This window comes from Tasmannia lanceolata, unplaced genomic scaffold, assembly GCF_043159265.1.
Source record: "Tasmannia lanceolata isolate RefF3 unplaced genomic scaffold, GAP_Taslan_0.1 ptg000007l, whole genome shotgun sequence".
NCBI classification, from domain to species: domain Eukaryota; kingdom Viridiplantae; phylum Streptophyta; class Magnoliopsida; order Canellales; family Winteraceae; genus Tasmannia; species Tasmannia lanceolata.
In genome coordinates, this window is record NW_027518684.1 from 12,575,444 (window position 1) to 12,598,483 (window position 23,040).

The 23,040-nt window shown below is 38.1% G+C and overlaps 2 protein-coding genes across 2 annotated transcripts; one reads left to right on the forward strand and one right to left on the reverse strand.

Moving 5' to 3' along the window:
• Positions 1–602: 602 nt before the first annotated feature.
• On the forward strand, positions 603–7,921 carry LOC143881929 (large ribosomal subunit protein uL3-like). Its single transcript, XM_077385269.1, has 6 exons — positions 603–736; positions 1,893–1,994; positions 2,647–2,757; positions 4,356–4,660; positions 6,174–6,583; positions 7,445–7,921. Exons 2-6 carry the CDS (start codon positions 1,910–1,912, stop codon positions 7,701–7,703), a joined length of 1,170 nt encoding a protein of 389 aa, XP_077241384.1. The 5' UTR covers positions 603–736; positions 1,893–1,909; the 3' UTR covers positions 7,704–7,921.
• A 3,154-nt stretch (positions 7,922–11,075) lies between these two features.
• LOC143881930 (uncharacterized) lies at positions 11,076–18,924 on the reverse strand. Its single transcript, XM_077385270.1, has 9 exons — positions 18,767–18,924; positions 18,399–18,521; positions 16,765–16,845; positions 16,550–16,638; positions 16,374–16,448; positions 14,628–14,689; positions 14,484–14,546; positions 12,136–12,342; positions 11,076–11,427 (listed from the first exon to the last, which is right to left on the reverse strand). Exons 2-9 carry the CDS (start codon positions 18,519–18,521, stop codon positions 11,339–11,341), a joined length of 789 nt encoding a protein of 262 aa, XP_077241385.1. The 5' UTR covers positions 18,767–18,924; the 3' UTR covers positions 11,076–11,338.
• Between the last annotated feature and the right edge of the window lie 4,116 nt (positions 18,925–23,040).

The window sequence follows — 23,040 nt, forward strand, 5'->3', positions numbered from 1 at the left end:
GCTTGGGCAACCTGACTCGAGTGAACCCGACATTTTTAATATTTTATTTTTATTTTTTAAGTTTAAAATCTTGGGTTGTGTCGAGTTGAACTCGGGTTGGGTCGGGTTCAGGTTGGGTCGGGTTGAGCAAATGGTTGCTCAGGTCGGGTTCAGGTTGGCCTCAACCCGACCTAAGTTGCACCGCACCTGATAATTCCTGTTTACGTACTTGATAACCCCTTTTTAGACTTGATAACCCCGTTTTCGACCCCCTTTATGATGTAAGTCGCCTAATGATGTCCTACAAAATCAACGGTCTAGATGGCATGCAGTATTATTTTCTTGATAATAAAGGGAAATGATATATTCATCCCCCCCCCCCCCCCCCCCCCTTCTTTTTTAACTTAGGACAGCCCCCTGTAGTGTAAAATAGTATCCATAAATGCACTCTCGAGGCGGCTGTCTCAAGCGAAAAATGGGGGGCGAATATATCACGTCCCACATGCTCTGAAAAATCAATAACATATGCAAGGATCAAGGGCTTGGCATCATCCATTCATAGAGGGGCCGCTATGAAGGGCCCACACTAAAAACATTTTCTCAGACCTAGGGCCTAAATGCCTAATTTTGATACTCGGACATTTTAATCATATTTTCCAAAAATGCCCTCACTCCACTCCATCTCCCTCTCGATATAAAACTCTATCTAGGGTTTTGCCCAGGAGGCCTCCCTCTCTTTTCATTGCAAAAATCTCAGGTGAGCTCCTCTTCGTATACGTCTCTTTTTTCCTCTGAAATCTAGGGATTTTAGGGTTTTAGTTTTCAATATTTTACGCCGATCTGAAACCAGACAATCATAAATCGCATAACTCGATTATTGTTATTATCGTGAGAAAACATGTAGAGGAGAACTACGGCTAGGGTTTTACGATTTTATTTTTATTTTTTTTGGTTTTGAGATCTCAATGCGTGGTCTTACGCTTTATTCAGAAGACAAAGAGATCTCACTCCATGTAGTCAGTGAATTTTCTGATAGCTTTGATTTTACAAAAATGCAACTAGGGTTTCACGATCGTTGTAGATTGAGATTGATTTGATCTGTTTTTTTTTCTTTCTACATTTGATCTGTTGATTTGTTTTGATATGTTTTTTCTGAAGTTTTTTCTACAATTTGATCTGTTGATTTGATTTGATCTGTTTTTCTTAAGGATTTCACGATCTTTGTAGCACATGTTGATTCGATCTGTTTTTTTCTACAATTTTGAAGGTCTAAAAAATTGTAGACCTTTAATTTTGTAATTTTTTCGATGTATTTGCGAAGATTCTTCTGGTATTTTTCGATGTACTTTCTTTTGAAGTGAAGTAGATCTTTAGCTGTATCGTCCATAAACATGTACTATTGATCTACGAAAATGTTATGTACACATATGAGATTATCCGATGATGTTCATTTAATATATATTTTCATGGGTGCATTTCTGCTGATTTCATTGAATAGTGTTTTCTAGATTTTATTTATGTATTGAGAAATAGTCAGATATGGATTTTATTAAATGGAGACAAAATTTTGCATGATATAAGTCGAATTTTTGTACACGTGCAATTATCCAATGATGTTCAATTACCATGTTTTTTCAGGGTTGCATTTCTGATGGTTTCATTGAATATGGTTTTCTACATTTTATTGGTGTATTGAGAAATAGTCAGTTATGGATTCTATTGAATCAAGAGCGAATTTTATGTAATATATGTCGGCTTTTCGTGTCAACCTTGTTATTGTTGAATTTGTTGGGAGCTTTACTAATTTCTCTGATGACTCTGCCTTTAAACAATCATTTAATACGCTTAGCGGCTGTCTTAAGAGGTGTTGTTTTTTCAACTTTGTTTTTTCTCATTTTAAACTTATGTGACAGGGTCAAGGAGGGGAAAAATGTCTCACCGGAAGTTTGAGCACCCTAGGCACGGCTCTCTTGGGTTTCTTCCAAGGAAACGAGCCTCTCGCCATAGAGGAAAAGGTGATTTAGATTAAAGCTGTAATTTTTTCTAACTGTACATTTCCTTATTTCCTTCTTTAAGACTAACATGTCCTAATTCTGCTGCTAGTTGATTTTTTTTATTTTGTTTTTGTTGTACTCTTCTCCTCTGGGGTTGTGTCTGAGAGCATGTGACATTCTATGGATCAAAATGTGTCTTGGATTCATTCTTCTAATCGGTCTTGTTTTTGGGGATTCTGAAGAGCTGATTCCTTTGTTTCACGATCCATTCAAAATGTTCCAATTATGCTTTCTCTAACATTATGCCATGGAAACTAGTCTGAGAACTTTTTGTTTGCTGAAAGCCATATGCTGCATATTCTTAATCACAGTTGATTCTATTGATAGGAATTTCACCAAAAGCTTTACCTGCTTGTCACTTCTTTTATGGAACCGGCCTTTGCAAATATTTTTGCTTCTTTTACTTCCGATTTTTTCTGAAACGTAGCATTGAGGTTGTTCTCTGCATACCGGACTTTGATGAAATCTTTTTTCGAATCAAACTTCCATTTTTTTTGATAATTTTTCTGTTTCCCCAGGTGATTGATGTGGTCAGGACATTTTAAAGTGTAATTATTTACTGCTTATATCTTAAGGGGCCTAATATTTTCTGTTCACTCACTGATTGATACAGTGAAATCTTTTCCTAAGGATGACCCAAACAAGCCTTGCAAGCTGACTGCCTTCCTAGGGTACAAGGCTGGAATGACGCACATTGTCCGAGAAGTTGACAAACCTGGGTCAAGTAAGTTTGGTTCTAGTTATTGGCTTTTTCATATATTTTCATTGGTGTGAAAAGTAATTTTTTTATATGTACATTATCAGTACTTTGGATTTCACTGTTCTACTTTTTTTCATATATTTCCATTGGTGAAATGAACTAAAAATGCTATAGGCCAAATGGCGAGAACCTGCACCTAATATTACCCCACTAAATGATCGTATTGGAAAAAACAAAAAACTTAGTGCTGCATTATTCCCTGTACTTCAATTTCAACCTTTAAAAAGCTTATTGGATTTTTATGTGTCGAGTGATTATCAATCCAAAAAAATCTAGTTGATTACTTTTTTGGTCCCCAATGTTGCAATCTTAGCTATGGATTTCCAATTAAGTCATAATGTGTTCCTGGTGAATTATACAACTAGAGCTCAATATATCACTATATCATGGGTTGAATACTATTCTGGATCCTAAGATTTGTTAATTACAAATGGCGAGAACCTGCACCTAATATTACCCCACTAAATGATCGTATTGAAAAAAACAAAAAATTTAGTGCTGCATTATTCACTGTACTTCAATTTCAACCTTTAAAAAGCTTATTGGATTTTTATGTGTCGAGTGATTATCAATCCAGAAAAATCTAGTTGATTACTTTTTTGGTCCCCAATGTTGCTATCTTAGCTATGGATTTCCAATTAAGTCATAATGTGTTCCTGGTGAATTATACACCTAGAGCTCAATATATCACTATATCATAGGTTGAATACTATTCTAGATCCTAAAATTTGTTAATTACAAATGAATATGTTTTGCCAGTTATTTTTTTATGATTCAAATTCATTTTTTAGGTTAGCTTTTTATGCTGTAAGTGTAACCATATCCCCCCCCCCCAAATTTATCAAGCACCCGGAGATTGGTGGACAACGTACGAATGTGCAAACAATTTGTTCACGAATGCGTATGCATTGCTGATTATTTGTTTGATTAGCCTTCAGTTTTACTGTAGCCATTTCTGCTGAACCATCTATTTCTTTTTTCTTATCTAGCAAGCATTTTCTCCTGAAATCATCATTTTTAATAGTGGATTTTGTGCATCTCAATGTATACTTGGATCTTATAGTATTTATTTGGGCCTATCTTTATTCTCTAGATTTCCAAAGTTGCTTTCTAGACTATGTATTTCTGAAGGAGTCATACTCAACTGTATATGTATTGCCGGAGAACTTCACACCTGGAATTAATCATTTAACTATCTCTGTCTGGATGTTATTTTGATCCATAGGCTCGATGGCCTGCCTTTGAATTTTCAAAGGAGTTATGCGCTAGATTTTTGCTTATATCCAATGACCTAGTTTTGTTAAAAATTGTCTTTTGGCTCACATCAGTGTTCCTGATGTATCCAGTTTCTGTTTTCTATTCTGTACCCTGGATTGTGGCTTGAAATCATTCATTTCTGAGATCAAAATTTGTGCAACTCAGAGTGTTCCTTGCTAGATTTAATCGCCATTGAATCCTGTTTTTATTGTTTTTGATCTGGGCAGTCAATTGGAATGTGCTTTTCCCTCTGATAAAACTTATTGCTGGAAAAAATTGTCTCATGGTTATCTATTTTCATGTAGAGCTTCACAAGAAAGAGACATGTGAGGCTGTAACAATCATTGAAACTCCGCCAATGATTGTTGTTGGAGTGGTGGGGTATATAAAGACTCCCCGTGGTCTTCGCTCTTTGAACACAGTTTGGGCTCAGCATTTAAGTGAGGAGGTGAGAAGGAGATTCTATAAGAACTGGGGCAAGTCTAAGAAGAAGGCTTTTACGAATTATTCAAAGAAATATGACACTGAAGAAGGAAAGAAAGATATTCACACACAGCTAGAGAAAATCAAGAAATATGCATCTGTTGTTCGTGTTTTGGCTCACACTCAGGTACTCGTCTTCCTTTTCTGACATCAAATTATCCATTTTTTATTTATTTCACTGTCTTTGTTTCCATAAGTTGCCTTCTGACTCTGAAAAATGATTGTCTTCCTCCCTACTACAAGACCTCCCCCCCATCCCCCCCCCTCCCCCCGGCACACACCTTTCGTAGATACTGTACTGACACTACAGTGTCTGCTATCATAATTATGTTATAACAATGCAGTGGTAGTGTATGCTTTTGACAAGGGAGAGTGTGGCCACTTGTGCTCCCTGCAAATTTGTGTGGTGTGCTTTTGCACATGGTAACAACAGTGGCAGAACAACTACGCCTGCCATTTGTTTTACAGGTGACCCTGCATAATTTCAGGTTTTGGAAGTTCCTAGATTTTTCCTTAAAATTCCTTCCTCTTAACTCACTGTTTTTTGCTTTCAAGTATTTCACAAAAAAATAGTTTTTTATTTGATTATCAAATTTTGGCGTAGGTGAATATTTTTTATTTTTTCCATATTCTTCTGAAGCAAAGTGTGTTGGGATTGTGCTTTTTGCCTTCTAATTAGTATTTTGTTATGTGAGTGGTGAGCCTATATTAAGTATTCTATTGTTGGTTATATGGTCTGTTAAGGCATAACCTTGTTTTCTGCATCTGTGATGATCTTCTGAAAGCTTTTAGGATTACTTAATGTTAAGAAATAACCTTGTTTTCTCTTCTAAAAGCTCACAGGATTACCTATTAGATAATGTCTTCAGCAGTGATAGTTTAATGTGTTATATAGGTTCTGATTATTTAAGTTACATTTTGCATTCATATAGATTTTTGTCTCCTGTGGCTTTGTATTGTGTTGTGTTTGATTTCTCCTAGTTAAGTTTTTAGTTAATGTTATCCCTGTTAGTAAATAAATTTATGGAACACTTTGAACTTTAAATGGATCGTAGTTCTGGAATTGAAGTGCACTGCAACTCAATTCTTGCTTTTACAATACCAATATCTTTGAGAGTCTACTGGGATCTCATAATATCATTGCTTAATCCCTTATATGAAAAACTGGAGATCACTTTATTTTTGTACGAATTTAGCATTTTTTTTTTGTATGAATTTAGCATGGAGATCCCCAACTAGTTTGGGACAAAGGCTTTGTTGAGTTGAGTTGAGTTGAGTTATGAATTTAGCATGGAGATCACTGTTATGCGCTTGGATCATTGTTCTTTTTATCCGGGAAGTGCATTGCGTGTGGTGATGTGAAGGTTGCCGGAGTTCCTCTTTTCACTATAGACAGTGAAATTGATAGTAACTTAGGATTGGTGATCTCACTAAGAAATGTCTCCGAATTTGCTTTTTCATTACAATCAGTATGAATAATTCTTTTCTTTTTCTAGCATTCATTATTTATTGCTTTCTTGCAAGTTCAAAAATCATATTTCTATTTTAAGGTAGTTACTCTATAGCCTTTAGTCATTACCATCCAGAAAAAAAATATCTAGCCTAGTTGAACATGCATTTTCCTGGTTTCTAATCACCAGATAAGGAAGATGAAGGGCTTGAAACAGAAGAAGGCACACCTGATGGAAATCCAAGTGAATGGTGGGACCATTGCACAAAAGGTGGACTACGCATATGGCTTCTTTGAGAAGCAGATTCCCATCGATGCTGTTTTCCAGAAGGACGAGATGCTTGACATCATTGGTGTTACCAAGGGAAAAGGTTATGAAGGTGTTGTTACTAGGTGGGGTGTCACTCGCCTGCCTCGCAAGACTCACAGAGGTCTGCGCAAGGTTGCGTGCATTGGCGCTTGGCATCCTGCTAGGGTTTCCTTCACAGTTGCCAGGGCTGGTCAAAATGGATACCACCATCGCACTGAAATGAACAAGAAGGTCTACAAACTTGGAAAGGCTGGGCAAGATTCTCATGCAGCCATCACAGAATTTGACAGGTATTTCAACATATTTAGAAATTCCTTTTTATTTGTTTGCGGACGAGTCTTGTATTTGTTATCATAAAATTTCTTTTAAAGGGACCTGAAAGGATATTTCTCCAACTTCTGAGAAAGCATTCAATTTGTTGTCCAACTTATGTGAAAACATGAAATTCCTTGTCTTCATAAAGTGCCAAACTAATTCCTTCAAATTAACCAAGATCAAACTTTGAACTTCATTTCTAGGCAAAAGCTCGAGTAATATCATAGATTCTGCTTCATTTTAAAAAAAAAATAATAATCATAGATTCTGCTTATAGATAACATTTTTGCTAGAAAGAAGATTGTCTCTTTACCAAATGATAACTTGATATTTCACACTTTAGAGCAGAGTAGGTCTACTTTAGTTTTTTCTACTGCTAAAGACAACTTTTCTCCAAAAAAATGTGAGAAAAAAGAAAAAAAAACTAAAGAATATCGAGTGATTGATTTTTATAAGATATCAGGTGTGTCATGATTCCATTTTTTGCTTTGCTATCCGCCTATCCCAGACAGTTACAGTTTTTCAACGTTCTTACTCTTTTTTTTAATGGCAACGTTGTTACTTTTTATCTTTCAGTTCAACATTTGTAGGTTTTCCTGTGGAGATTATAACAATTTATATGATATTCGGTCGTGCATTCATTTCTATTTTATTTTCAAAAATAAGATTTTGTTCCATTTCTGCTGTAAATAGGTTTGTTTTTCACTTGACTGATCTGGCATAGCAAATCTGTTTGAAACCAAACTCTCAGAAATGGGAGTGTTCTATGTTTTGCTGCTCATATTTCTCTTCTACCTGTATTTTTCTTAATTCTGGTTATGGTTATCCACGAACAGGACTGAGAAAAACATAACACCCATGGGTGGGTTCCCTCACTATGGTGTGGTGAAAGATGACTATATGTTGATCAAGGGCTGCTGCGTTGGGCCGAAGAAGAGGGTGGTTACACTTCGCCAGTCCCTGCTGAAGCAGACCTCGCGTCTGGCTCTCGAAGAGATCAAACTCAAATTCATCGACACCTCCTCCAAGTTTGGTCATGGACGCTTCCAGACCACCGAGGAGAAGCAAAAGTTTTATGGACGCGTCAAAGCTTAAGACTTTCTTCTCAAGTTTTTCTGTGGGTCGTTTATGAGGTAATTAGTTTTTCCTAAGCTTTTTTGGGGAACTTTTTGCACTTGGTTTCTATTTTTGGCTCAAATGGGAGTTTTAGTTTTGTGCTCGAAGACATAAAACGTTTGCATTTTATTCTCATTTAATAGAGGGACACCTGAGGATGACATTATTATATTTTCTTAGTGAACTTTTGAAGTCTCTATGGTTGCTTTAAGTTTGATCATTAATGGTAATTAAACATTCTTCATGTTTAACATAGGACAATAATTCTGTAAAGTATTCCCAAAATTGATGACCCATAACCCGAAATTGCTAGTACTGAATCATTCTCACTATAATCTGGTAAGGGCCCTGCAAATGAACAAGATGAAATCTGATATGGCCCAAACTTGCCCCCTCTTTCTGCTTGTTGAATGGCTGGTCTGGATGTTGCTCATTTTGCTACTCTAAATAGCATTAGCATTGAAATTGAGAAGTTACATTAATTCCTCTTTTGTGTTGGTGATACCGATCGATTCTCCTTTACGTTGAACTGGCACTATTCCAGCCGTTGATCTGGACCACTTGAGAAAGATTTCCTTTTGCTTAATCATCTGTCATTAATCTAATTCTCGTGAAATTCTTATTGAAAATCCCTCGTGATTATTGTGCTCGGGAACTAATTTTGAGAAAAAATATATTTTAGGGCCTGATCAGTAGCTTCATGTGTGCTACCTGTGATGCAAATCCAGTAATAATTCAGGAACCCGTTTACTTCACTTGGTCTGTGAACAGCTTCTTTTTCAGTTTGTGTTTCTGTTTTGCCGAGTTTATTACAAACCTGTTTGCATTGTACAATTTTTTATTTTTTTATTTTTTTTGTAAGTTTGAAAATGGAAAGTGTAAAAAAAAAAATGAGTTGAAGATAAATCCAAAGTGAAAATTGGGCATCCAAAGCCCTGTTTTTGGATTTTGAGAATCGATTAAGTCGGGTAAAAGACTATTGCAGACTACTCAAAATAATGGAAAAAGGAAAACTGATGATCAGAGTCAGATAGATTAAGTGTAATTTTTATGTCCAATAACAGACTATTGCAGACTGCGTAATGCTGGCATGTAATTGGTTGGTTTTGGCAAATTACTATGAACTATATTGGGAGGCTGTTCGCATGTGGCGTTTTGTAATCCTGTATGTCAGAGCTAAAGAGGCAACTCAAGTTGAGGGATATTACATGGTGAGCCTCACCTTTGATAGATCCAAACCTGCAATTTGATTGGCCATATGATGGATCTTATTTGCCCAATAATCATGCCAATTAGGCAACCTCAAGATAGGTTGAGAATATAAAAATCTCAACCCTGAGTTTTCAATATTAGAGTTTCAGTGAATCGTCCCAACCTTTTCCTAAATCTCCCAAACACCCCTTTTGTTTGCCTCCTCAAAACCATCATTTAGCTCCTTATGGCGAAGATTTCATGCTGAACCTATAACGAGTCTCAAGGTCATACCAAAACCAACTTTTAAATCTTGGTTATTCCATTTCTTAGTTCTCTCCTATTTCATAGATGTAGGATTATTCGAAGGGAAGTAATATATCCGCCCCTTTCGATTACTAGGGACACCCAGAGGCAGTGTATCAATGACTAAAGTGGGACTGATGTACTTGATGTCAGAAGAATTCAATGGGCCTGATTTCCACGTATGCTGGCGCTGGGTGTCCCTAGTAATAAAAATGGGGCGGATATATCACTTCCCTTATTCAAATGGTATACTTTCGGACCTGTTTACAGCTATGGTTCTTGAGACCAGACACCTAAACCTCAGCAAAAGCCATCAATTAGGCCATTTTTGGCAACCATCAAAAAAAGAATTCATGGAGTATTCATGCGCCCAACTATGAGGGGCTGAGAAGGAGAGTGGGTGGAGTAGAGAACAAAAAATCTCTACAAAACAGAGAAGAAAATGAGGTTGGCGCACCTAGGGCGGCAAGGCTTCTAAATCTCTAAAAAACAGAGAAGAAAATAAGGTTGAGGCAACTAGGGCGTGTTTGGTAAGGGTTCTCATTCAAGCCGGTTTGATTGGGCAGAAACGGGTGGATGAGAATCTGCTGAAGCCACTCTGAGTCACTCCGTGGAATCTCATGCCACACCTACAAACACACTTACAACCATTTTAGAGATGGTTACCGAACACGCCTCGTGGAATCTCATGCCACACCTACAAACACACTTAAAACCATTTTAGAGATGGTTACCAAACACGCCTCGCTTTGAAATCAACCAATCACTTTTTTGTTATTTTTGCGAAGGGCTGCGTTTAATCTCGATAGAAAGCAAACTTTCTTTCTAGTCTCAGCCCCTGACAAAGTTTTCAGATATGTATACGAAGGCGAGGCTAGGAAAACACCTATTTAGAATTGATTTTTTTTAAAATTTAGAATTTGTTTGTTTTTCTAATTTTTAGGAGCTTTTCATGCACTCCTCACACTCACCTGTCAAGTCTCTCCTAGGGATGCCACTCAACCCGATTTACGCTTAGGTTGGGTTGGACATCCACCGCCAGTTCGGTTGGTTCAGGGTTGGGAAAAGCCAACCTGATTAAATTTCAGGTTGGGTTAGGGTTGACGAATTGGCAAACCCAACCCCTCGGAGTTCAAATTTTATCATGATTTCTTGGGATTATGATTTCTTTTGTATTTTCTGTTAACCTGAAACCAACCAGAACAGATTTGGAAAAAACAAAAACAGGTTAGACAGGCTGGGTTAATGATGAGAGATTTAGAGGCAGGTTGGGTTAGAGTTTGACAGGTCAGGTTACGGTTGAGGGAGTGTTATCTCAGGTCGAGCTAGGGTGCCTGATCCAACCCAACCCGCTCAACCTGAGTTGAACCCCTGTTTCCTAGTCTCTGCATCTCCTGCCCATCTCCCCCAACTGGGCCCACAAATGTTCCATGGAATATGTTTTCATGCCAATCAAACATGGCACTATAGTATCACGTAGGCAAGCAACAAGGTGGGCCTTCATGTGAGAAATACATTCAAACCGATTCCGAGTCAAACTCAAGGTGGCTCCCCTCAACAAATTCCCGAAAACAAATCCAAAGTTGAAAGCTAAGTGGAAGCCAATCAGAACCTATCCAACTCTCCGTTCTGCCAAATGCTAACAATTAAATGTGGGCACTTCTGCGAGCATGGTAAGAACCGAAATTCAACAGAAGAGCCTAGTTAAGTTTTTGGTAGAATCAGATTACAAATGGCTAATGGGTGTTGGTAAGGAGATTCAGGTACTCAGTAGAGATCCAAAAGCCACAAGAACATAGCAGTTACCACTACTCATATACCATTTTTAGTTTAACTAAGATAAAAATTTAAGAATGAAAGAATGTACTGCTCTATTATTCCTAAAGAAAGGTAAAAAATTATACAATTCCCCGGGCATTATAGACACCGCAATTTTTAAGCAAGAAATGAAGAGATCCTACCTACAAAAACATCTCAACAGTATACGATACAACCAACAATGCCTAGAGAAATATCTCATGCAAGTTCTATTTCTTTTCCTAAAAGCAACATAATGAGCAGAGCAGGCATCCATTTCTTTTCCACTAAACCAAATGTTGTACCTTAACATAATATGCTTAGGCGGTTTGCGGGCCCGGACGGGCTGGCCCATCTGATCTGAAATCAAAGCCACGGCCACGGAACCTTCCTCTGCCACGACCGCGTCCTGAAAAATGAATTCATGGAATAAGAAACACATACACTGGTTCAACAGTTATAGTGCAAATGAGTAAATAAAGAATACATATACTGGTTGGACATTCTGTGCAATTGAGTACTGTATATGAAATATGGCTGACCATTTGGGATTGAAGAAAATGAAGCTGCAGTTCACTGTGATTTGGGACTGCAATATAACTGGAGATTTGAAAGAAGGAAACAATGAAGAAGGATCGATTCATGAGGATCTCATGAGTGAACATAAACAAGGGATCTGATCCTCAGGAAATGACTTTAAAGAGGATGGATGGTTATGATTTCCAGCTATGTTATGTTACATGGATTCTTCTGAATGGGTGATGTACGCATGTCGGACATGTTGGAGCATATTGATGAACTCGGCAGAAAAGATCGCCTGTCTGAATACTTACAATAGAAGCATGTATTGTGTGTGTACATCATAGTGTACATACATGGGATTTGCTAGGCACTTTTCCATAAAGGCATTTTGCAGCTGGCTTTAGCATGAGAGAACAGCCACCTAAGATGAATTAAATGAATAGGATAGGACAAAATCTGCTGATAAATGAATCTCTGTGGCTGTTCTCTCATGTAGAAATCATCCAAGATATGGCTTTCCGCAAAATTGCCTAGCAAATCCCTACATACATATGTATAAACGTAAGTATGAATTGGTAAGTTTATGAATATGTACCGCGGAATTGTGGAGGCGGTGCATCAGGGCCACCAAAGTCATTGTATCCACCCGATTCTTGCTGCATGTCTCCGCCTCCATAGCCGCCTCTTCCACGCCCACGGAAACCACGGCCTCTTCCTCGGCCACGACCCCTGCCACCATATCCACCACGTCCTCCGTCCCAACCTCCATCTCCGTTGTACTCCCCAACCCCATTACTGTTCCCTGCAAGAACAGAAACACAAGAAACCTTAAGATGGCTGGCGGTTTATAAATCAACATGATTTTTTCTTTTTTCTTTTGAATGGTATAAATCAACATGATAAATGAATAAATTGACAATCAATTACAAAAGAAAAACCAGTTCTGAAATACGGAAATAAGTTGTCATGATCGTGACCAAATTCACATGTGGTACACATCCGTGGGTTGAGTCTGTTGATCTAGTTGGCATAAGTGCATAATCATATTCAGGAAAAGTTTGGAGTTTTTTTTTTTTTTTTTTTTTTGGAAATGAAGCTCGAAAGGAAAAATATTTCTTAAGGTTTGTACGTTTTTTACACACTAAAAAAGATGACTTGAACTATATTCAATTTTTACTTAGAGGGTCCTTTTTTTTTTTTTTTTTTTTTTCGAGAATTGACTTACTTAGAGGAACCTTAAATTTTTATTTTTTCTTTTGAATGAGGAACCTTTGATTTAAGAGAACCCCTCTAAATTAACCATAAATCATATCATTTCCCTCTAAATTGTGGAAAGGAAAAAAAATATTTTTCTAGCTATCCAAACAGGGGCCCAGTGAAAGCTTTAACTGCTTCAAGGCCTTCATCTAGCTCTGTCCAGAACTGGCCAAGACCTGTGACCTAGTTGCTTTCCGACAATACCCAGCCACCAAGAATGTGTGCCATGGTATCCAAACAGGGGCCTAGGGAAAGGTTTAACTGCTTCAAGGCCCTCATCTAGCTCTGTCCAGAACAAGCCAAGACCTGTCACCTAGTTGCTTTCCTACAAAATAGACCCAGCCACCAAGAATGTCTACAATGTGTATCGTTTGGGGCAGTTCCTAACGAAAGATCATCACAATCAGATAAATAGTCCCAACCACCCAGAACGTGTGCCATGAGGATTGTTACGGACAGTTGCTAACTTCTAACAAAAGATCGCCACAATTACATAAATAGTCCCAAGTCCCAACCACGACGAGTGTCTACCATGATTGTGGTCGGGGATAATTGCTAAGGCCCTGTTCGTTTCAGATTGAGGAAACCGATGGTGAGGCCCCAACCGATTATTGCCCCAAAATTAAAGATAAATTTGTGCCAATAATTGGTTGGGACCCTCACCATCGGTTGTCACGATCTAAAACGAACAAGGCCTAAATAAAGATCATCACAATCACCATCACCATAACAGGATCATTACAAGGATAGCAGAGTAACAATTAAGCTAACTTTGAGCAGGCAATAAATTAAGCTTGAAAAGCAAAGCAAGCCACCATACTACAATTGGTTTTTCAACTATTGAACCCCTAGTTGTCAACACTGGTGTCGTTCGGCATTTCGTTTTGGTCCATGGAACTAAACGCTTCGGTGTTTCGGCGTTTTGTTTCGGAAAAGGCACTAGGATCGGAGATGCACCTATGGAAGAGTTAAGAACTAAAATGTAGCGTAGATGCAACTAAGTTTACATGGTAACTCTTTCGAATACGTACGTACGTATGTATTCTATACTGTTGTGAAGGGTACGTACGTATGTATTCTATAATGTTGTGAAGGGCTTCTCATCTTCCAAGCCTCCCTTTGAACCAAAATAAAATGTTTCGTCCGTTCTGGCCAAAACAAAACAAAATTGACACCCAGGATTGAACCCCTATCAGCCATCCAATTTCCAATATCAATTTTACACAAGGCACTGAAAAGGGTCAAAGGTTTATCTTTGTGTTTTTCCAATGAAAATAACTATTAAACAAAACACCCAGCATATCTTATCCCAAAAATGAAAGCAGCCCAGAAATATCTTAGCATCCTTCACGTCTATTTCTAAAGCAAGTTTTGTCATTTGTGTCCGATATTTTCATCACCATCATAGATAAATATTAAACAAATTACCCAGCATATCGTATACCAAAAATGAAAGCGGCCCAGAAATATCTTGGCATTCTTTGCGTCTGAAGCTAGTTTTGTCCTTTGTGTACTACATTGCGATCATCATCATAGAATTTTCAGTATTTTATATATGCAGGTTTTAGCGACATTTTAAATATTTATTTGCAAGCTCTAGGGTTTTTGGGGGCCATACTCATTCATCCAATAAATAAAGAAGGCCTAAGTGCTGATTTATTCTTATCCAAAGTACATGCTGCCTACCTCTACCCCTTCCGCCCCTTCCACGACCTCCACGTCCTCTGCCTCTTACACCGGATGAGCCCTCTGAATTTCATGTTAGCAACAGGATGTGAATACAACAATAGAATTTAATTGAAGCAAATCAAAGGCAAGAATAATCATTACCTCCTTCATACTCTAATTCTGTCCATGGTTTCACCTGATCAACCGGTATAGGTGACTGGTAACTGCATGGAAAGAAAAGAGGATACAAACGTCAAAGAGCAGAAATGAAGTCAATTGATTCACAGAAAGCACAATAGATTGCAGTTGCGAGGTACATAATACAACATATATAGGACAAGATAACAACAGAAATTGAGTAACCTATATAATACAACAGATATTGTACAAGATAACAACAGAAATTGAGTGACCTAAACACTGGTTTTAATAACAACAGAAATTGTGTGACCTAAACACGGTGTTTAACCAGCCAAAAGATATCAAACAAGACTTTTCAACTAAAATACAGCCCAATTTAAAAGAACCCTACGACTTACATAACTCCCTCTCTCAACAAAACATGTGAAATTGATAGCAACCACATGGATGATTTCATGCTTTTATATTAATTATCCTGCCCCAGAAATCATTTAAAATAATTTTTTTTATCTAATGCCTTCATTCTCTGCAATGAAGCAGAGGGACATCAAATTGAAAGCATAAATTACCCTTTCCCAAAACCATTTAAAAGTTATCCTCTCAACCTGAGCTAAGGAGCCACAGTCCATCGCCCATCTTGCTTTCCTTGTCTATTTTTTGTCCTCTAATAATGCCTCCATTTCTCAGCAATGAAGCATAGAGGAACATCAAATTGAAAATTTTAAGGCCAATTACACTAAGTTTTGATGCACACTACAACTTTAAACCAGTGTTTAAAAATGAGGATACGGCGCGGAATGCGGCCGAAAAAATCCTAGTCGACTCAACACGACGCGGTCGAGTCCTCAGTTGACGCGGTCGAGTACTCGGTTGACGCAGTCATAATTCGGGAGACTCAGAGGAGTTTTTATTGACTCTGTAGGGCAAAACGCAGAAGGCGGCGGCAAAATGCGGAACATGGTGGCAAAACATGGAACACGCTTGGGGAAGTCCACTATGACGCAGGGGAGTTCTAAAAATATAATGTAAATATGGAAACGCTTGTGTCATGGTTGCCCCAAACAGTCCTCTTGGACAGCAAATAAAAAGAAATTCCTACGTTTTCTATTTATATAGGAACGACTCCCTCCCTCCCTCTGGTGCACATTGCCACATCCTTTTGCTAGTATAGCAAGAAAAGCAAGAACGAGAATATTCATAAATGTGCATACAAGGCAACAAGAACTGGAAATCAAACCAGAAACAAAGCGTTTAACTAGAGTGGATAACAAACAACAAGAACTCCAATAATTTCAATGTGTGGAACATAGCATAACCTAAAAATAATTTTGAACCATCATAACTATATAAGCACATTTATATCATTTCTTTTAGAGGTCAAGATAAATCCCACATCGAATAAGTGTTTGGATTTATTAAGTATTTCCAATGATTTCAATGTGCAGATCATAATATAACCTAGAAACAATTTTTTTATTTGAAAATTTAAATCAACCTAGAAACAATTTTGAAGCATCATAATTATATAAGCACAATTATATCATTTCTTTTAGAGGTCAAGATCAATCCCACATCGAATAAGCGCGTGGATTCATCAAGTACTCCCATTATCTGGGAAACATCACCAGACTTGAATGAATCATCAAGATAATCAACAAAAATACAATAGCAATGCAGATACACCAAAATCTATCAAAATAGTGAACTCATAAAAAAATATGCAGCAACTTCTTATACAGGGTGTGTGATCTAAATAGACTGATTTACCCTGTGGTAGACACATCCAGCTCCTTCTTGGATAAAGTTATTGTGATCATTGATACATGGCGTGTAGTTTCCAGGCTGCAACATAAAGATACATATCAAACACTACAATTTTTGGTAGCATAGTATGTCCTACAAAGATTACTGAAGGACCAAAGGATCATAAAAGAACTCCATACGGAAGTAGGCCTTCTTCCAGTGGCTCCCACGTGTCTGTAATATCAGTGGATCCAATAGATGTGTTTTGATGCAGACCAGCAATCCTTCTCTAAAAATGAAATGCACTTTAGTACTTGTGCAATAATAAAGAAAACCATTCTTTGAAAAAGACACAATGTAATCTTTGTTGTGTAGATCACCGCTGATCTAAAAACACAGTCCACGAATAACCCACCTTAATTAATTCAGCAATCATCACAGTCTTGTTGATAGCTCTTCCCATGGCTTTAAGTACAATTTCATCAGATCCCTTTTCCTACAGATGCGTTGGTGAAAATAGAATACTAAGCTAAAGAACAGAATGTAAAAAAAGTGTATTCAAGCAGGAAAAAAAGAAAGAAAAACTTAAGCATGCAAAAGATGAAACAAAATAAAAATAAGCTAAAATATTTTAATCATCTACAAAGCTAAACTATTTTAATGGTCTACAAAGGTACAGAAAGCAGCCAAAGAGAGATGCACTGCCAATCATGTGGAAACTGCATGTGCAAGTTCAAATTACCCATTTCCCTAATTAGCTTCTCAACTCAACTCAACAGAATTAAGCCTTTGTCCCAAACTAGTTGGGGTCGGATAATGAATCCCTAATTAGCTTCTCTAGTCATATATCGCAACTTGGTTTGTCCAGATCAAAGCCTAGTCGCCTGTATATTTTGGGAATTTTAGAAGATATGACGGTTATGAAATAACACTAAGGGCATGTTTAGCAACAAAACCTACCCAGCCGTGAGAGAAGGGCGAGGACAGGAGTGACAGAGGATGGTGGGGTTTGGGTTTTTTTTTTTTTTAGCGGGGGGCAACTGGGGTGATCTGAAAAACAGCGAGGAAATCTTCATTTACAAAGTAGTTTTTTTCCAATTTTTCAGCTCGGGTCTCACAAGCTCCTCTCTCCATTGCCTCAAGCCATATATCACCCACACTCCCTGCACACCTCTCATTACTGGGTATATGAAGAATCCGTAAACTTTTTTTTTCATGTTTGCCAAACAGACCTAGTCAATAAGCCGGTAGCCCCAGCATGTTTTTGAACCCCAGGCCAAGTTGTGCAAGGTCTGAGTTTTGGCTCAACACCCACGAGAAAGGCATAGTCCTGACATTCATTGGAAGACTACAGAAGATTCCGGTAGACCTTAATGGTGAGAACCATTGGGCAAATAACTGCATGTACATTGGTCCCCCCCCCTAAAAAAATTTGGGACATTGCAAAAGAATGAAGTGATTTATAGTGTATTTCCAACTCTATATGAATTACAAATAAGTAAAACATGTAAACTTCAATGGAAGAAGTGCGTTGGACCTTGTAATGCAAATTAGTTTCAAAAGAAGATACAACAAAACACTGGAGAAGCATGCACGGGACGTAAGAAAGAAAGGTTACACATAACATGTCTTAGCCTACATGCCGCTAAACCCACAGCTTCCATTCAACACATAAAATAAGAGATCCAAACTGTATGTATATAAAGGTCAGATTTTTCGAGGACATGTCAACTCACCACCAAAAGCAAGAAACCCATGTAAGAAAAATAACAAACTCCTTCAAATCAGTAAAAAAGAAAAAAGAAAATTTCTTTCTTTTTTCTTTCAAAAAGGAAATAACAGGGTGGCCGGAGATTCGGCCACTTCATCAATATCAACAAAAGAAGATAGAAATAAGTAGTTAATGAACGTTCTATACAAAGATTCTATAAGGAAGTGAAGTGAACTTTCCATATCCAAAACCGCTGATTTTGTAACACGACATGAATAAAAAACACAGATTACTGAAATAACAAGACAGAAAATCAGAGAGATAGATAGAGAGATTGCCTGAAGAAGAGTTGTAGCATAAGTTATGTAGTTCCTCATCCTCCCTTGAGTAGTTATCCGCATCTCGTTTTCATTAATAGGTGTCTCCGTCCTAGGCTTCTCCACTCTCTGGTACCGATCCATCTAAATCACCAATAATCGATTAAAATAAAAGTCCTTCAGCTTCAGAGAATCAAGAACGCAAAGATTTCGTAAAAAACACGAAAAAAAATCCAGAAAAGGAACCTCGAAACCCTAGAAAACGAAACAAAAAGAACTTCAAGAAAAAACAAACAGATCTGAGATAAGAAACCCTAGCGTGAAAAAATAAAGGCGAGAGGGAGAGAGGAAAGAAGAACAGATTTAGGGTTAGGGTTAGGGTTTGGTACCTTTGGTTAGTGTCGTTAAAGCGATGAATAACCTCTCTCTCTCTCTCTCTCCCTGTCGTTCTATCTGTGTGCCTCTATTTCTCTCCAACCCTCTCAACAGCCCTCTCTGGCTTTTTCTTCTCTTCCGCTCTAAAAGCCTCGTGAACCGCCCATCTTTCCTTTTTATAAGGGAACTGACTATTGGGTCCGGATGGAGTTTGGGTCCGACTAGGGCTCATGATGGCCCCACGAGAATTTTCTATACCATGAAGGGCTCTCCGTCTCATACTTATCTTCAAATTTTTAGGGCGGTTTGTATACACGGTTTTATAAACTAGGGTCGTAAATTCCCGAATTTTACCAAGTTAAAACTTAGATTTTAAAAGCTCTAAAATCTGTAAAACCCAATCGATCCAAACCGTTGATCGAGCCGATCAAGATGAACGCATCTCGTGCTTTGAATAAATGATTTTGTTTTGGAAGATGATAAATTTGCCCCTTTTCTTTACATGGGACAGCTAACTTTTTTTTGTATCTGGCAATCAAGATCGTTGAATCCTTCCCTCGTGAAGTAAATCGGCCCCTCTGAAGTCTATACACAGGAGGTGGCTGTCCCGAGTAAAAAGGGGGCAGATATATCACTTCCCTTTAGTCTTCCCTTTAGTTTTTCTTTGTGAGACCCTAAACAAGGCCTAAGCCTAGGGCTGCAACAGGGTCGGGTTTTGCAAAACCCTAGCCCAACCCTAGCTGCCATTATCTTAGCCCTGACCCGCCCTGACCCTGAATCAGGGCCGGGGCGGGCCGGCCCTGATTGGACAAGGTCGGGCCGGGCTGGCCCTGCTTGGGTCAAACCGAGCCGGGCAATTTTACAAGTTTTCAGTCTGTTTTATTGTCAAAAATCAAATTACTTCCACACAATCTATTATTCTAATTGATATATGATTTTTGGTGATAAATACATAACCAAAACCCAATAGATGGAGAAATGAAAAACAGAAAGGCTCAAGGGTGGGCCGCGGGTAAAGTGTAAAGGGGGTCGGGTCGGTCAAGGCGGGCCGGGTAAAGGGTAAGGGGGGTCGGGTCGGCCCGTGGTATCAACCCTAAACCCGACCCGACCCTAAGTCAGGGCCAAAAAAATGTACCCAAACTCGCTCTCAGGGTCAGATTTTCCAACCCTGACCCTGTTCGGGCTCAGGGCGGGTCAGGGCTCACAGGGCCAAACTTGCGCCCCTACCTAAGCCCCTGTTTGTTGGGGATTTAGAGAACCGATTGTGAGTCCATAAGTGATTATTAGACTCAAAATACACTTGGGTCTATGAGTGTAGGGTAGATTATAACACCAATGAGTTATGCCCTCAGCACATATCAATGGCGCTGTGGGACTGCATTTTCACAATTGGGTCGATAGTTTTTACCGAGATTGAAGAAAAAAGATATTTCAAGCCAAAAATTTCCCAGCGTAAAAAGGATTTAAAAAATTAAAATCTAAACTCTAATCAACTACTGAAGATCTAATGCTCTATCATGCTTGACTAAGCACATGCTTAACTGGGTATAAGAGACGAGGATTATTTTTACAAACTACTGTGCAGGGTCTTTTAAAGGCAAAAAAGGGAAGAAAAACTAAAATAACGTGAAAATTTACTTAAAACGAAGAGAAGGGAAGTTGATATTTACGGAATACTCCTCGGTTTTCTTTATTTATTTATTTTTTCTATTTTCATCTCAATTGGCCTAGTCCAGCAGTGGCCGGCAGTGGTGGAGATGAAAAACAGAAGAAAAAAAATTAGAAAAGAAGAGGGTATTTTGTCTTTTACATCGAGGAAAGTGAAATCAAATAAACCGCCATAAACCCGTCATTTCAAAAATATCACACAATTTTTTGTAAATTACTCATTAGGAGATGATATTTCCGCACCCTTTTGTTTGTCTTTTCTGACAAACAATTTTTCCTTAAAATGATAAAATTACCCTTCAAAAATGAGAAAAGTGATAGACTCACACACTGATATAGGGTGCCATGTGTCTTTTTTATGCCAAGTTGATGGAGCAAAATGAGGTAGGGGCAGACCAGAAAACAACTTGGGTGAATAGTGAGGAAAGACTTTAGGGCTAGGAACATAACAGAGAACATGACTTGGATAGGAGAGAATAGAAGAGAATGATCAATGTAGACGAATCCAACTAGTGTCAGGATTAGACTTAGTCAATTTGAATCGGTTAGATCCTTTCACCTTCTTCGTGAAAATTTTATAAAGGATTCATTAGCCGACCCCAACTAGTTAGGGACAAAATTTGATTAAAAATAAAAAGGAAAATGCTAGCGTCCATCGCAGAAGGCATTTCGCGGATGGTCTGTTGCATATGACAGCCCGCCTCGTTAATGAAGACAAAATCTGCTGAAAAGTGAGCCTGTGTGGCTGCTGTCAGATGCAACAGACCATCCGCAAAATCCCTTTTGCGATGGACATAAGCAAATCCCAAGTGAAAAAACTTACTCTTTGCTTTCCCATAACTTCGAAAATTGACGGTTTTCCATTCGATCCTCATGCGGAGAGATCTGTGCAAGGGTTTTTGAAGTCAAATGACAATTTCCTCTCCGACACTATTCCCATAGTATAAATACCACAATCCTTTCTGGTATGAAGTGGACAGACCTTCTATGCCCAGCCCTTACTAGTTCTTAAGGGAACACCACCACCCCATTGTCATGTTGACAAGGAGGGAGTGTTCATTTGGACTAAGATGGGACAATAACTCCTTGTTTTCAAGGGAACCAAGATGCCCACACCCCCCCCCCTCCCCCGGCGGCAAGGATGTAGATATTAGTATTTTTACTAAAAACAAATAGGTTTCTTAAGATATACTTCTTAGATGGTTTTATTCGTGTGTAACAAAATAAGATTAGGGCATTGGTATTTGTTTTCTTTGTGTAAAGAAATTGAAATTAAGGTTTTGTGTACGTATGGGATTTTTGGCACTAGGATACTTAACCCTGGATAACTATCCTTAGCAACCGAGTACCCTTTGCTGACCATAAAGGAATGAATGAATGAAAAAAAAAAATTCCTCTCTTTATACACACATGTCCTGCAAAAAGACTAAAAGAGATCAACTCTCGGTAAAAAATTCTCTGTTTTTTCATCTACCCATTCTCCCACCAACTTCCACTAAAAAAAATAGGGAAAAATACACTTAGACCCTCTTTGGTTTCTGACACATTCAACTTAACCCCTAATGTTTAAAAAGTTACAAGTAGACCCCCTGTGGTTTCAATTTGTGTAAGTAGACCCCCCTCAGTTGACGGTCCGTCCATAGATTGAAGAGTTAGGATGATCCTATGGAGCTGATTTTTTGGGCACACCCTATCTATGTCAGGGCCCATCAAATGAACGCTTTGGATCATCCAAACAATGTGGGCCCACATTCAAAGTGTTCATTTGATGGGTCATGACATAGATAGGGTGTGCCCAAAAATTCAGCTCCATAGGATCATCCTAACTCTTCAATCTGTGGACGAACCGTCAATTGAGGGGGGGTCTACTTACACAAATTGAAACCACAGGGGTCTAAGTGTATTTTTCCCAAAAAAATATTACCACATAACTCTTTCTCTCTCTCTCTCAAAAGTTGCTGAGTTTTATTTAGTGTATTTTAAGATGGTCGGAAAAAGACCCAACCTTTAACCTATTAGAATATATGAGATCTCACTTTGGATTGAGTTGAAATAAACCATTGGATTATTCTGGTGGCAGATTAGGTAAGTGGGTTAAATGAGGGAACCCAGCTAGAATAGGCAGCTAGACTAAATTAGTAATTGGGTTAGACAATAATACTTTATTCTTATCTCTTTCAATATTTATCATAACATCTTTCTATATTTATCCTTTTGAGTATTTTATTTGAGATTTTATATGATGAAAGGCCTTGTGAACACATACTCAATATCCCATCCTTGACATTTGATCCAACAGCAGCTTGCGTTTTTAGGAGCTGAAGTTGGATCAAATATCAAGGTGGTACATTTACCGTACCAACTTTATGGGTTCATACGGCCTTTCATCATATAATTTCTCATTTTATATAAACATACAATAGGGCTCTTTGTAATTCATCCAATAAATCAATATTAATAGAAATTTTAGCAAATTCGCAAAATTATTTTTTTAGCCCCTCTTTTTTTCAATAGAGAAGTGCCGCTTCCATTAAAAATTTTATTTATTACTCTTAAATTTCATTTAACATGAGCTCTTCTCTCTGCCTAAAAGAAGGTCTTCAAATAGGCAATTTGGCAA